The sequence below is a fragment of the Lithobates pipiens genome, unplaced genomic scaffold (genome assembly GCF_037356315.1).
Source record: "Lithobates pipiens isolate NorthernLeopardFrog02 unplaced genomic scaffold, aLitPip1_a1.2 Scaffold_19, whole genome shotgun sequence".
Lineage (NCBI taxonomy): Eukaryota > Metazoa > Chordata > Amphibia > Anura > Ranidae > Lithobates > Lithobates pipiens.
This window is the reverse complement of record NW_027507764.1, coordinates 47,703,007-47,717,475: the sequence shown is the minus strand read 5'-3', so window position 1 is coordinate 47,717,475 and position 14,469 is coordinate 47,703,007. Positions and strand designations below refer to the sequence as shown.

The window sequence follows — 14,469 nt, the reverse complement described above, 5'->3', positions numbered from 1 at the left end:
TTACCTTTGATGCTAAATACTTTAGCTGTGCCAAGTTATGTATTCATGTATCTGTATTATTATATTGTGAACTTGCTTATCTTGCTAATGGATATCATTTTTAGCAGGAGTTTCATGAGACTTAGAAACTATATCTCTAGGGTTCTTCTGTGAGATAAGAAGTTTGAGAAAAGTTAGATTAGGTTAAAGTCGAGTTTTATTCTAATACACCCTTAGCTTCTATATATCCTCTAATAATCGCAGTAGAAATTACTACATTAGACAGTTACTTTACTTGGCACAACTCCGCATAGCAATAAGCAGGGACCACTGAACACCTGGATCTCATTATTTCTTACACATTCCATTGACGGATCGCCCGGGAGGTGTGGAAGGACTGGTAGTAGAGAAGCATGTACTGCTTGTAGGGTCAGAACTTTACTATACCCAACTGACACTGTACATGATTGATGAAATTTACATTTTCCTATGGTCCAGGCAATTTATCATGTCCAGCGGTGTCAATTCACACCATGTACCCCATGCTCACACACGTTATTATTAATTATACGAGAAGATTTCAGCTGCCATATATTCACTACATTGTCAAAAGTATTGGGACACCCGCCTTTACACACACATTACCTTTATGGCATCCCAGTCTTATGCCCTGTACACACGGTCGGATTTTCAGACGGAAAAGGTCCGATCGGATTATGTTGTCGGAAAATCCGATCGTGTGTGGGCTCTATCGGACTTTTTCTGTTGGAATTTCCGACGGAAAAAGTTTGAGAGCTGGATCTAAAATTTTCCGACAACAAAATCCGATTGGACTTTTTCCGATCGTTTGTAGAGAATTCCAACAGACAAAGTGCCACGCATGCTCAGATTAAACTACGAGACCCAAGCTATTGGCTACTAGCCTCTACTTATTCCCGTCGTACGTAACGAACGTCACCACGTTCCGAACGATTATATTTTCCGACAACTTTGTCCGACCGTGTGTATGCAAGACAAGTTTGGCACAAAATCCGATGTGTACAAGGCAATAGTCCGTAGGGTTCAATATTGGGTTGGCCCACCCTTTGCAGCTATAACAGCTTCACCTCTTCTAAGAAGGCTGTCCACAAGGTTTAGGAGTGTGTCTTTGGGAGTTTTTGACCAATCTTCCAGAAGCACATTTGTGAGGTCAGACACTGATGATCTGGGTCACAGTCTCTGCTCTAATTCATCCCAAATGTGTTCTATCTGGTTGAGGTCGGGACTCAAGTGAAGTTCCTCCACCCCAAACTCGCTCATCCACATCTTTATGCCCACCTACTTTTCAGCAGTGTTCCAAAAAGATAGAGCCAATCTGCTAAAAATTTACTGCTGCTCATGTAAATTAACATATGTATTAATAAAGCAATAATTGGGTAGCCAGGTGGCTAAATGCTAAGTAGTAGGGGAAGAAGTAGAAGGAAAGCACATCAGTGGCTACCAGAGATACATATGGGTGGGGGAACTATATTGTGCAGACAGGTCTTACAACCAGCCCATTCATGAGTTCCTCTGAAAAGCGCCAAAGTACAGGAAACGGTCACCTGATCCAGCCAACCTAATTAACAAAGGTCATTTCATATCTATGGGCATCCTTAGTATCATAGCAGCATGATCAATAATTGCTCTCAGCAGGTGTTTGGCACATGGCCTAATGCCCCATAAACACGGTCGGACATTCCCACCACAAAATCCGTCAGATTTTTTCTGACGGATTTTGGCCGAAACTTGTCTTGCATACACACGGTCGCACAAAGTTGTCGGAAAATCCGATCGTTCAGATTGAGGTGGTATTGCACACGTACGACAGGGCTATGTAGAGGCCAGTAGCCAACAACTTTCGTCTCCAAATTTTTTTGTGCGTTGGAATTCCCTAAAAACAATCGGAAAAAGTCTGATCGGATTTTGTTGTTGGAAATTTTTTATATCCAGCTCTCAAACTTTTTCTGTCTGAAATTCCGACAGAAAAAGTCCGATAGAGCCCACACACGATCGGATTTTCCGACAACATAATCCGACCGTGTGTATGGGGCATAACTGCTGAATGCACTTTACATCTAAAATCTACCTGCGAGGTTTAGACCTGTACATGCACACACCTGACAGTTTTTAAAATGGTAAAATCAGCAAGACAATAATGCAGACACTTTGCCCCTGTTTGTAGTCAAGATTAGTAGTACCAATACCTCCACGCACTTGGTTGGCATCTCAGCTGGCTTATCAAAGATCATAAATCGGTACCATCCAGCAGACAGGGAGTGGTCACATATCAGTTCATGGATGGCGGACTTCTGAAGCTGGCTGGAGTCAAAGTCCAAACTTCTGTAGGGGTTCTGCAGGATCCTATGTCCAGAGGGTAAGCACTCTGCAGCTGCAGGAATACATGGTATATAATTAGCCAAAATAAATGTTATTCAAGTGAATGTTTGTAAACGTCATCAACAATACTTCTCTCTTGTCCCTAAACTGTGCTTATTGGTTATCCTGGATGAGGTCATAACATACAAATATGTAAGAGAGGCGTTGTCCAGAGCACTGTTCCAAGCTCGGAAAGCTGATCTTGCAGCATTGGATCTCTCAAACCTCTCCATCTTTAGAGATGTGGTTATCTAATGTGGGATTAACGTTGAGATATGAGTGCTTGATATATCAGCATAGAGGCAGCCGACCCGGTCCAGTAAGATCTGGGGATGCTGGCTAGCTACCCCTGGCTTGTCTCCATTAGACCTAATTCTTGATAGGCTCATGACTTAGCATGGGAACTCAACCGCTCAGTATGTCCTCACCCTTGGCGTGTGAGTATAATTTAACCACTTGCTTACTGGGCACATAAACCCCCTTCCTGCCCAGACCAATTTTCAGCTTTTAGCTTAGCTTTTGTCACTCTTTGAATGAAAATTGCGCGGTCATGCAACACTGTACTAAAATGAATTGTTATCATTGTTTTCCCACAAATAGAGCTTTCTTTTGGTGGTATTTGATCTCCTCTGAGTTTTTTATTTTTTGTTAAAAAAAATTCAAAAGACCGAAATCAAAAATAAATACAAAACCGTTTTATATTTTGTTAATAAATATTGTAAACAGGTAATTTTTCTCCTTCATTGATGTACGCTGATGAGGCTACACTGATGGCCACTGATAGGCTGCACTGATGGGCACTGATAGGCTGCACTGTTGGGCACCCATAGGCTGAAGTGATGGGCACTGATAAGGCGACACTGATGGGCACTGATAAGTTTGCACTGATGGGCACTAATATGTAGCACTGGTGGGCACTGATGAGGTGGCACTGGTGGGCACTGATAGGTGGCATTGGTGGGCACTGATTGATGGCACTGATGGGTGGCACTAATGGGCGGCACAAAAGGGCATTGATAGGTGGCACTGAAGGGCACTAATAGGTGGCACTAATGGACACTGATGGGTGGCAGTAATGGGCACTGATGGGTGGCAGTGATGGACACTGTTTGGTACTGGTGACACTAGCAACATTTCTAGGTGGCACTGATGAGGCAATGATTGGCACCACTGGTGGGCATTAATAGGTGGCCCTCGTGGGCATGGATAGGTGCCACTGATTACTGGCACTTATGTACTGGTGGGCCTAATGCCGCATACACACGAGCGGACTGTATGGCCTACTTAGTCCGCCGAAACACATTTCAGTGGACAGTCCGCTCGTGTGTGGGCTTCAGCTGACTTTTTCAGCGTGCAGTCCGGCGTACTAAGAATTTCGGTTTTTTCGAAATTCTGTCCGTCCTACTCGCATTTCGGCGGACAATCCGGCCGTGTGTATGCCAGTCTGCCGTACTTTTGAAATGAGCAGACTTTTCCCGCCCGGAGAAAAGTCCGCTCATTTCGAGCGGGTATCCAGGTAGGCGGGGCCCGCGAAGGAGACGTCGCTGGCCCCGCCGCCTGGTATGGACTTAAAGGGGAACCCCAACGCCGAAAAAAATCGGCGTGGGGGTCCCCCCAAGTCCACAACAGACCCTTGTTCTGAAGACATGGTGTAATAGTAGGAGGCCGTCAAGATGCCAAGATCTGAAGCCTTGATTCGGAGATCCGGGTAGAAAAAAGCAATTATTCAGCAAAGGCATCAAAGGCGAGTTGTAAGCCCAAGAGTAGAGCTTACAGTGCATCCAGAAAGTATTCACAGCGCTTCACTTTTTCCACATTTTGTTCCAGCCTTAATTCCAAAATTGATTAAATTCATTATTTTCCTCAAAATTCTACAAACAGTACCCCCCCATAATGACAACCTGAAAGAAGTTTGTTTGAAATCTTTGCAAATTTATTAATTGGGTGTTAATACTACTATTACTACTACAACTAATACTACTACTTATAATAATACATTAATAAATACATGTAAAATAAATATAAAAATAAATAAAAATCATAAATAAAAAATAAATAAATTCAATAAAATAAATAAATTATTATTATTATTATTTTATTCGGGTTTGGGTGTTTATTGTTATTTTATTATTATTATTAATAATAATAATAATAATAATAATAATAATAATAATAATAATAATAATCATCATCATATTTAATATTTTTTAAGGTTAGGGATTAGTTGGAATTTATTCATGTATTATTACATATTATTAATACATTTTATGTATTTATGATAGTTTTTAGTTATTTGCTTTTTTTGTTTTATATTTATTTATTCATATACTATTACCCTCCAGCATATTGGAGCTTTGAGCTTCAGGCTACAAAACGCTGAGGTGTGAATGGGGCCTCAAAAGGGAATTCACCCAGCATTGTTGAGATTTCCTCTTATGTCTCTAGGAAGTAAAGTGAAATTTTTCCAACAGGACAGAAAAAATCAGTGACAGGGTTTTTAATTTGTTTTTCATTTGTTCAGATCTTCTTTTAAGGTTTCCACATCCTACGGAGAATTTATTGCCCTGCTTAGCTTAGTATCATCCGCAAATACCCCATCCTCCAGGTCATTTATGAACAAATTAAATAGGATTGCTCCCAGCACAGAACACTGTGGGACCCCACTACCCACCCCTGACCATTCCGAGTACTCCCTATTTATCACCACACTCTGAAGTCGCCCTTGTAGCCAGTTTTTAATCCATGTACTCACCCTATGGTCCATGCCATGGACCTTACTTCGTACAGTAAACGTTTACGGGGAACTGTGTCAAATGCATTTGCAAAATCCAGATACACCACGTCTACGGGCCTTCCTTTATCTAGATGGCAACTCCCCTCCTCATAGAAGTTTAGTAGATTGGTTTGGCAAGAACAATTCTACAGGAATCCATGCTGATTACTGCTAATGATACCGTTTTCATTACTAAATCTTCTAAATCTAAATCTTTAGCTCTAAATCTATATCTTCTATATAGTTCCTTATCATCCCCTCCAAGAGTTTGCATACTATTGATGTTAGGCTAACTGGTCTGTAATTCCCAGGGATGTATTTTGGGCTATTTTTAAATATTGGTGCTACATTGGCTTTTCTCCAATCAGCTGGTACCATTCCAGTCAGTAGATTGTCAGTAAAAATTAGATACAATGGTCTGGTAGTTACTTGACTGAGTTCCCTAAGTACCCTTGGGTGCAAGCCATCCGGTCACAGTGATTTATTAATGTTAAGTTTCCCAAGTCTAATTCTAATTCTGTCCTCTGTTAACCATGGAGGTGCTTCCTGTGATGTGTCACGAGGATAAACACTTCAATTTTGGTTACTGAAACCCCTCGATTCCCTTGTGAAGAGTGAGAAGAAGAAATAATTCAAGACCTTCGCCATCTCCCCATCCTTTGTAACCAGATGTAGTTCCTCATTCTTTATGGGGCCAATATGGTCTGTCCTTCCTTTTTTACTGTTTACATACTTAAAGAATTTTTGGGGATTTTTTTTTTGCGCTCCTCCGCTATGTGTCTTTCATCTATCTTAGCCGTCCTTATTGCACCCTTACATTTCCTGTTGCATAGTTTATAAAGTTTGAATGCTGATGATGATCCCTCAACCTTGTATTTTTCGAAGGCCTTCTCTTTTGCTTTTATATGCATTTTTACATTGGAGTTAAGCCATCCAGGACTTTTGTTCGCTCTTTTAAATTTATTACCCAATGGGATGTACTGGCTAATACCCTTATTTAATATTCTCTTAAAGCAAACCAATCTCTCCTCCGCATTCTTTGTTCCTAAGATTTTATCCCAATTCATGCCTTCTAGCAATGTTGTAGTTTAGGGAAGTTGGCTCTTTTGAAATTCAGTGTCTTTGTATTTCCCCCTATGTTTCCTATTTGTGTGATTTATACTGAAGCCATACTGTGATTGCTGTTTCCTAAATGGCCCCGTATTTCCACATCCGTGATTTTGTACTTGCCAAATATGCTGCAGAAATCTCCCTCCACTGAGTCTGGCTGCAACCATTTTAACTGTGGGCAGCTGAAGCTGCTGTATGTTCACTTTCTCGATTGACACAGACACACAGAGGCACACCTCCAGCTCTGCAGCTATCATTGACCCTCTTATGACTCATACCCCCTCCCTTCCTGGCAAACTCTCATAAGAGTGAGAGAGCTGTGCATGGCTAATGACCAGACAAGAAACAGGAAGTGGGCTGTATAAGGTATTTACTGGCAGAAAGAAAAATGTACAATAAAACAACAAGGGCAGAAGATTTAATAGATGGAAAGATGAAAAAATTACTCAGGTCTCGGAGAGTGTTTAAGAGTCTTCATGGAGCTGGCTCTCTGAAGTTCCACTTTAACCCCCCTGATGGTATTCCCGAGTCTGGCTCGGGGTAGAATTTTATACCAAAAGCGGTAACCCCGAGCCAGACTCGGGACCGCATCGCTGGATCCAGGAGGAGGTTTACTTACCTTCTCCCTCGCATCCAGTGATGTCCCCCCGCTGTACGAGCGAGCCTTGTCTCGCTCGATCTATCACAGAGCCGATCTCCGTTCCCTGCGAGCGTTGCGACGCACGGGGACGGAGATCGGCGCCAAATTCAAAAAGTGAAACACTATACACACAGTATAATGTAATCTTACAGATTACATTGCTGTATGTAATAATTTCACATCCCCTTTGTCCCTAGTGGTCTGCCCAGTGTCCTGCATGCAGTTTTATATAATAAAAACTGTTCTTTATGCCTGGAAACTAGAGATTGTCCATAGCAACCAAAACTGTCCCTTTACATCAAAAATGATTTTAGACCAGCTAGAAAACAGCGATAATAAATTAGAATCACTTGCAGAATTGAGCGATCGTGATTTGTGGGGAGATCCGTCATCAAATACTGAAAAGTAATGACAGCAACAATTCTGCAACTGAGCAAATTTCAGTGTTTTTGATTTGATTACATTATTGAATCATTTTTATTATTATTATATTATTATTTGGTACAATTATTTTTAATTATTTATTATATTATAATTTATGATTTCATTTTTCAAACTTCATCATACCCGGGATGTCTGCTAGACTCTGGTTTGGACAGATTTAAGTGAGTTATTCCTAAGAATTACAGGACTATAATATAAAACACCAAATTTTCATGCAAAATAATTGTACCGCTTTTAGCACCTAAAATCCGAAATAATCATACCGCCAGGGAGGTTAAGTACTACATACAAATATGTAAGGTTTTACAACCACCTTACTAATATGTGAGAGGATATAGTTTTCAAATGAAAGTGTTACTAAGCCCAGCACCCTGCATTCACTATATCTGGTCTCCCGCAATACACAGAACATGGAAATGCAATTATTTTAGTAAATATAAACTGCTAAATACCCTTTCCCATCAGCAGTATATAGCAGTCTTGTGACTTCTATCAGTGTCTGGTTAAAGCTTTTAGGAGGAGTTTTCATTCTCCTCTGACTGTCCTATGAGGCTGCATGATCCCTGACCCTCGTCTGGACAGTGCTGATTGGCCCTGTGCTGATCACATGCACCCTTCCCAAGAAAACAAAAAAAACTCTCTAGCAACACACACACTAAACTGATCATGTGCACAGCGACCCCAAGGTTTTGTTCTATCAGGAGATGGATTGGGGACAGTTGAAGAAGGGAGGATCAGAGAAGGCAAGATCAAACAGCCTATTTACTCAATGCAGAGGATTAACGCCTTAGGTTCCACAGTGAGTTTAACAAGCATGCTTTACTGCATATACAGACTGATTTTACTGTTTTGGGTTTAGTAACACTTTAAGACCCTTTTCACACTGAGGCAGTTTTCAGCCATTTTAGCACTAGAAATAGCACCTGTAAAGCGCCTGAAAACAGCCTCCCACTCTCTGCAATGGGTGCTTTCACGCCTGGGCGGTGTGCTTGTGGGGCGTTCAGGAAAGTCCTGCAAGCAGCATCTTTGGGGCTCCCAAAATGCCCCTACCCATTGAATTGGCAGAGCTTCTGAAGCACCTGAAAAGCTGCTCAATAGCATTCTTTGGGGTTAAAAGCACCCCGCTGGTGGCTGAAAAGCGGATGCGGCCACGGCCCCAATGTGAAAGGGGTCTTAGAGCATCTAAAATGACTGAATACTAAGAATTACCATTTCTGCCTTCGACACATAGTCCTTTGCTCTACTGATCCCTGTACACTGTCTACATTCTAATGACCTCTGTACACTGCTCTTCATCCTACTGACCCCTGTAAATTGTCCTGTTGCCCCCTTTCTTCCACCCTACTTACCCCTTATCCTCTGTTCTTTCAACTCCTGTTCTCTGCCCTGCTGACCCCCTGTTCTCTGCCCTACTGTTCCCTGTACACTGTCCTACACCCTACTGACCTCTGTACACTGTATTATACATTCAATTTAGTTCCTTAGCAACACCTTATTTTCTGGCAGTGCCCCTCCTGAGACTAGACTATGGATCCTCCCCTGGTACCTGGACATTGTTCAGTGTTCAGGGCAAGGATATGGAACTGCACCCCTTATAGTGCTGCTAATGAATGCAGTAGATTGGACGTATCACCATGTGCCCATTCTCAGCCCCCTGCCCCCTTTGCACTGGCTGTCCATGGTTGCCCTGGAGTGTTCACCACACGTTTGGCCAATTGCTTGTTTCTAGCAAATAGAAGGTAGTTGCATATGCCCAGTGTGCTCTCTGTGTCAGCTGTGGACAGATGGGGTTGAAGCACGTGTGACATCAGTAGCTGTCAGAGTAGACATTGATTTGCACTCTGCAGATTGCAAGCCACTGATCTGGTGATTGTGTGTGGTGAAGAGGCGCCCCTTCCTACCACTGTGCCCTGGGTGGCTTTCCCTCCTGCCCACCCTTTGTCCCGGCCCTGCTTGCCCCACTCAGCATAAGGCTTGCCTGGTCTGGGACATTGATATGGTGGTGTACCAGTGCTGCCTACTACATGTCCTAATGCTTGGAGGACTGTGTTAAGAAGCTTCTGCTTGGGGAATAGCATTGTCACATTCCTAATTAGTGTTCTGGGGTCTCCCAAAGCTCCCTAAACCCCGTTCAAGTTGATCTGCAATAAACTTTTGAAACGACAACCCCTAGACAGTTTTCTGAGCCAGAGGAGTGAAAGTTGCTGTTTTTCTGGTTGTTGCATTAGCGGGAAGAGAACCAAAGACCATACCTCCCAACATTTTAAGATGGGAATGAGAGACACCTACTAGCAAACGTATGTGGGCATAGGACACCCCCCCCCCCGCCATGCTCCTTAACCACTTTCAGACCGGACCATTTTGCTGGCTTAAGACCAGACCACTTTTTGCGATTCAGCAATGCTTCGCTTTAACTGACAATTGCGCGGCCGTGCGGTGTGGCTCCCAAACAAAATCGACGTCCTTTTATTCCCACAAATAGAGCTTTCTTTTGGTGGTATTTGATCACCTCTGCAGTTTTTCTTTTTTTGTGCCATAAACAAAAAAAGAGCAACAATTTTGAAAAAAAACGTATTCTTTTTTACTTTTTGCTATAATAAATATCCCCAAAAAATATATAAAAAAACATTTTTTTTACTCGGTTTAGGCCGATCCGTATTCTTCTACAGATTTTTGGTATACAAACTCGCAATAAGCGATTATTGATTGGTTGGCACAAAAGTTATAGCATTTACAAAATAGGGGATAGTTTTATGGCATTTTTATTAAAAAATGTTTTTTACTAGTAATGGCGGCGATCAGCGATTTTTATTGTGACTGTGACATTATGGTGGACACATCGGACACCTTTGACACATTTTTGGGACCATTGTCATTTATACAGCGATCAGTGCTATACAAATGCACTGATTCCTGTGTAAATGACACTGGCAGTGAAGGGGTTAACCAGGAGGTGGCAGTTTAGGGGTTAAGTGTGTCCTAGGAGCGTGTTTCTAACTTTGGGGGGGGCGTGGCTGTGTTTTACAGATCACTGATCTCTGCTCCAATCACAGGGAGCAGAGATCAGTGTCATTTGTTGCTAGGCAGAACTGGGAGATGCTGTTTACATCAGACTCTCCCCGTTCTTCCTCCCCGTGAGACGATCGACTCACGGGGGCCCGACCTGCACGCATTCGCAAATTCAAAGGGACGTACCTGTACGCCCAATTGCCTGTCCATGCCATTTTGCTGACGTACGTCGTTGTGCGCCGGTCAGGAAGCGGTTAAAGGGGACATATGAAAAAAAAAGGGTTAATTAAATCCACAAGTGCTTTTTTTTACCACCAATATTCCTTTATATTGGCTTTTAAAATTGCCAAATGCAGCAATTTAGAATTTGGATGAAAAGTTTAGCCCTGGGAAACAATTTTTGAAAGATAAAAAGGTGCATATACTATATAGATCAGACTAAAATGAGGGACAAATGAGGGGGAAAGAGGGACATTGCTCCAAATCAGGGACAGTCCCTCAAAATCAGGGACAGTTGTGAGCTATGCCTAAGACAAATCAGTGGCCCTTTTGGGGAGTCAACGCTACACAAACAAGCCACTGGAAGGAGGGGGGACAGGGAGGGGCTGAGAGTTTTTTTTAAAAGAGAGAACTTGCCCTTTAATACAGTTGTATTGCACCATGTTACAAATAATATACATAATATTGGAATACCTCAAAAGAGTGGGATTTTAAAGGCAATGTCATTGGAAGTTATATAAGAACAATATATTTATTGATACAAAACAAACCATTTTTTCAAAATACATACAAAAATTATACATAAATATTTAACACAATACACCATACATTATGTACAAAAATAGAGCAACAAAGAGCGGCTTTCCAACGCGTTTCGATTGACACAAAAAATTATCTTCTTCAGGGAAGCCACTCTCTGGAAATACAAAATATCCAACCAAAAAAATATCAATGGAAAAAAGATCAAAGCAAACCATACATAATGTCCATGCTGGACAACTCACAGCACCACCTTCTGGCTCCAGTTATACTTGTCTCTCCTGGCCAATCCCACCCCGGCGATGACGCATAAAACCAGAACCGGAAGTAACCCCCGGAACCGGAAGTGATCTCAAATCCCGGAACCGGAACTGATCTCCAAAAAAAAAAAAAAACGCTCAGGTGACCAGACCTGGCCAATCCCGCCCCGGCGATGACGTATAAAACCGGAACAGGAAGTGAAAAAATAAATAAATAAATATGTCATATCAATTGAATTTAATTTTCATTTGTGATTTTTTTAGATTCTATGGGCCCTCTTTGCCCTGTTATACAATTACATATCTGGGTTTGGTGACATCAGTTTTTGAGCGTTGTATACATCTATCAAAGAGTCTCATCTGTCTCGTGGGCTTTTTTGCGATGTATTATTCAAATGATCCATGTAAGGCTGTCCGCTTGTATAACTGAAGCCAGAAGGTGGTGCTGTGAGTAGTCCAGCATGGACATTATGTAATGTATGGTGTATTGTGTTAAATATTTATGTATAATTTTTGTATGTATTTTGAAAAAATGGTTTGTTTTGTTTGAATAAATATATTGTTTTTATATAACTTCCAATGACATTGCCTTTAAAATCCCACCCTTTTGAGTTATTCCAATCAGAGCCGTTTTTAAGGCAGGGCAAAAGGGGCAGCTGCCCTGGGCCCTGTCATTGTTGTGGGGCCCAAAGCAGCTGCCTCATACTTGCCAACTATCCCAGTTTAAATTCCCTCGTCCCTTGAGGTTTTAGTCCTGTGCTATGTCCCGATATCTCAGTGTGAAGTGCTGCTACTAATGCTGCCCATCCCTGCCCTATTGTTGCGTACAGATGATTCTCCTCCAGACCCTGTGTTTACATGTAAATTACTGGCATCCATATGTAAATAGTGTCGGCCAGTGGCATTCATATGCAAATCATGTCCCCCTGAGGTCATATCCACAGTAATCTCTAGCAACCAATCAGCAAGCAAAAATCATGTGCTGTAACCTTTAGCAACTAACAAGTGAACCGTAATGTGTGCTGTAACCTCTAGCAACCAGTCAGTGAGCGGTAATGATACACTGTAACCTCTGGCAAACAATTGCAATAGCCGCCTGATCTGATTCAGTAAACTGATTTTGAGTTTAGCTGCTATTTATTGTATGTCTCAGAGCAGGTGGAGAGCAAAACTGCAAGGGGGGGGGGGGGGGGGCAAGAAAAGTTTTGCCCAGGGTCCAATCAATATTAAAGACGGCCCTGATTCCAATATTATGTATATTTTGGGATGATGGCAATAACATGCTGCTCTAAATGAGTCTATATCCTTGACCTACAAATAATATTTCTCTGAGGGCTTTCAGTCCAGATACAAGACTGATCAAAGAGTAGATGACTAGTCAGCAGAGCGCAGCTCTTGTTATCTCAGTAATAAGAACATTCTGCAGTGATTTACAACATAATATAGCACTACAAGTATTATACACTTCACAATCAAAAAGCCTGGAAACAGGGTTGTTACTTTTCAGACCTCTTTGATAAATACATACGTTAAAAGGAAACATATGAAGGAGGCATCTGGATTGAGGTTTTCAGTCTAATGTGGAATATTATTCCATACCAGAATGCAGTTACCCCGCACAATAACATCCCTATGTGAGAGGACAATGATCTGGATTCAATATTCCGTGTCCTGACCGGGAACAGTTCATGTGTTCATCTCTGGACTATCACTCTAAATTAGACATTATAGGCAGAGAATAATGGGTACGGAGTTGTTAAGGCTGGGATCACACTTTACTGGTGAGTTGCAATGCGTCAGCATTGCTTTTTTTGTGCACCTTAACATGCATTGCATCAAGGTAGCTGATTCACAGGAATTTGGAAAGCAACACAATTCAACGTTCAAACAAAATGGACATAAATAATTGAAAATGTTTGGGCAAGGCAGAGTACCACAACACATGGTAATGGCGTGTGTGGTGGCGAGGTGCAATCATTTTGTGCTGGAGCTGCATTGACTTGCATGTGTGTTGGGGCGCAACCACAATTCACGTTCAAAATGACACCACCATTGCCTCAAGTGTGGCTCCTGACACCACCAAAGGGTCACATTTCTGTAATGCTACAAAAAGCTGTCAGAGACTACAGACATGAACAGGAGGTGGTCAGAGATTGAATACATGATACAAGAAATGGTCACAAACTGAATACATGTTACAGGAGATGGTCAGAGACTCCAAGCCTGCTACAGGAGATGGTCAGAGACTCCAAGCATGATACAAGAGGTGGTCAGAGACTCCCAGCATGCTACAGGAGCTGGTTAGAGACTCCAAGCATGCCAAAAGAAAAGGTCAGAGACTCCAAACATGATACAAGAGGTGGTCAGAGACTCCCAGAATGCTACAAGAAATGGGCAGAGACTGAAAACATGCTACAGGAGATGGTTAGAGACTGAATACATGCTACAGGAGATGGTCAGGGACTCCAAACATAATAGAAGAGGTGGTCAGAAACTTCAAACATGATACAAGAGGTGGTCAGAGACTCCAAACATAATACAAGAGATGGTCAGAGTCTCCAAGCATGCTACAAGAGGTGGTCAGGGACTCCAAACATGCTACAGGAGATGGTCAGGGACTCCAAACATAATACAAGAGGTGGTCAGAAACTTCAAACATGATACAAGAGGTGGTCAGAGACTCCAAACATAATACAAGAGATGGTCAGAGTCTCCAAGCATGCTACAAGAGGTGGTCAGGGACTCCAAACATGATACAAGAGGTGGTCAGGGACTCCAAACATAATACAAGAGGTGGTCAGAAACTTCAAACATGATACAAGAGGTGGTCAGAGACTCCAAACATAATACAAGAGGTGGTCAGAGACTCCAAACATAACACAAGAGGTGGTCAGAAACTTCAAACATGATACAAGAGGTGGTCAGAGACTCCAAACATAATACAAGAGGTGGTCAGAGACTCCAAACATGATACAATAGGTGGTCAGAGACTCCAAACATAATAAAAGAGGTGGTCAGAAACTTCAAACATAATACAAGAGGTGGTCAGAGACTCCAAACATAATACAAGAGGTGATCAGAAACTTCAAACATGATAC

At 42.0% G+C, this 14,469-nt stretch overlaps 1 protein-coding gene across 2 annotated transcripts in view; it reads right to left on the bottom strand.

Moving 5' to 3' along the window:
• The window catches only part of VWDE (von Willebrand factor D and EGF domains), a 176,267-nt gene that overhangs the window by 134,633 nt on the left and 27,165 nt on the right, over positions 1-14,469 (bottom strand). The window contains exon 2 of one of the 2 annotated variants that reach the window (XM_077490717.1): positions 2,205-2,389. In XM_077490717.1, the coding sequence (XP_077346843.1) occupies positions 2,205-2,389 (185 nt within the window). Of the gene's footprint in view, positions 1-2,204; positions 2,390-14,469 lie in introns of those variants that run through there. The other variant, XM_077490718.1, reaches the window with a different exon arrangement.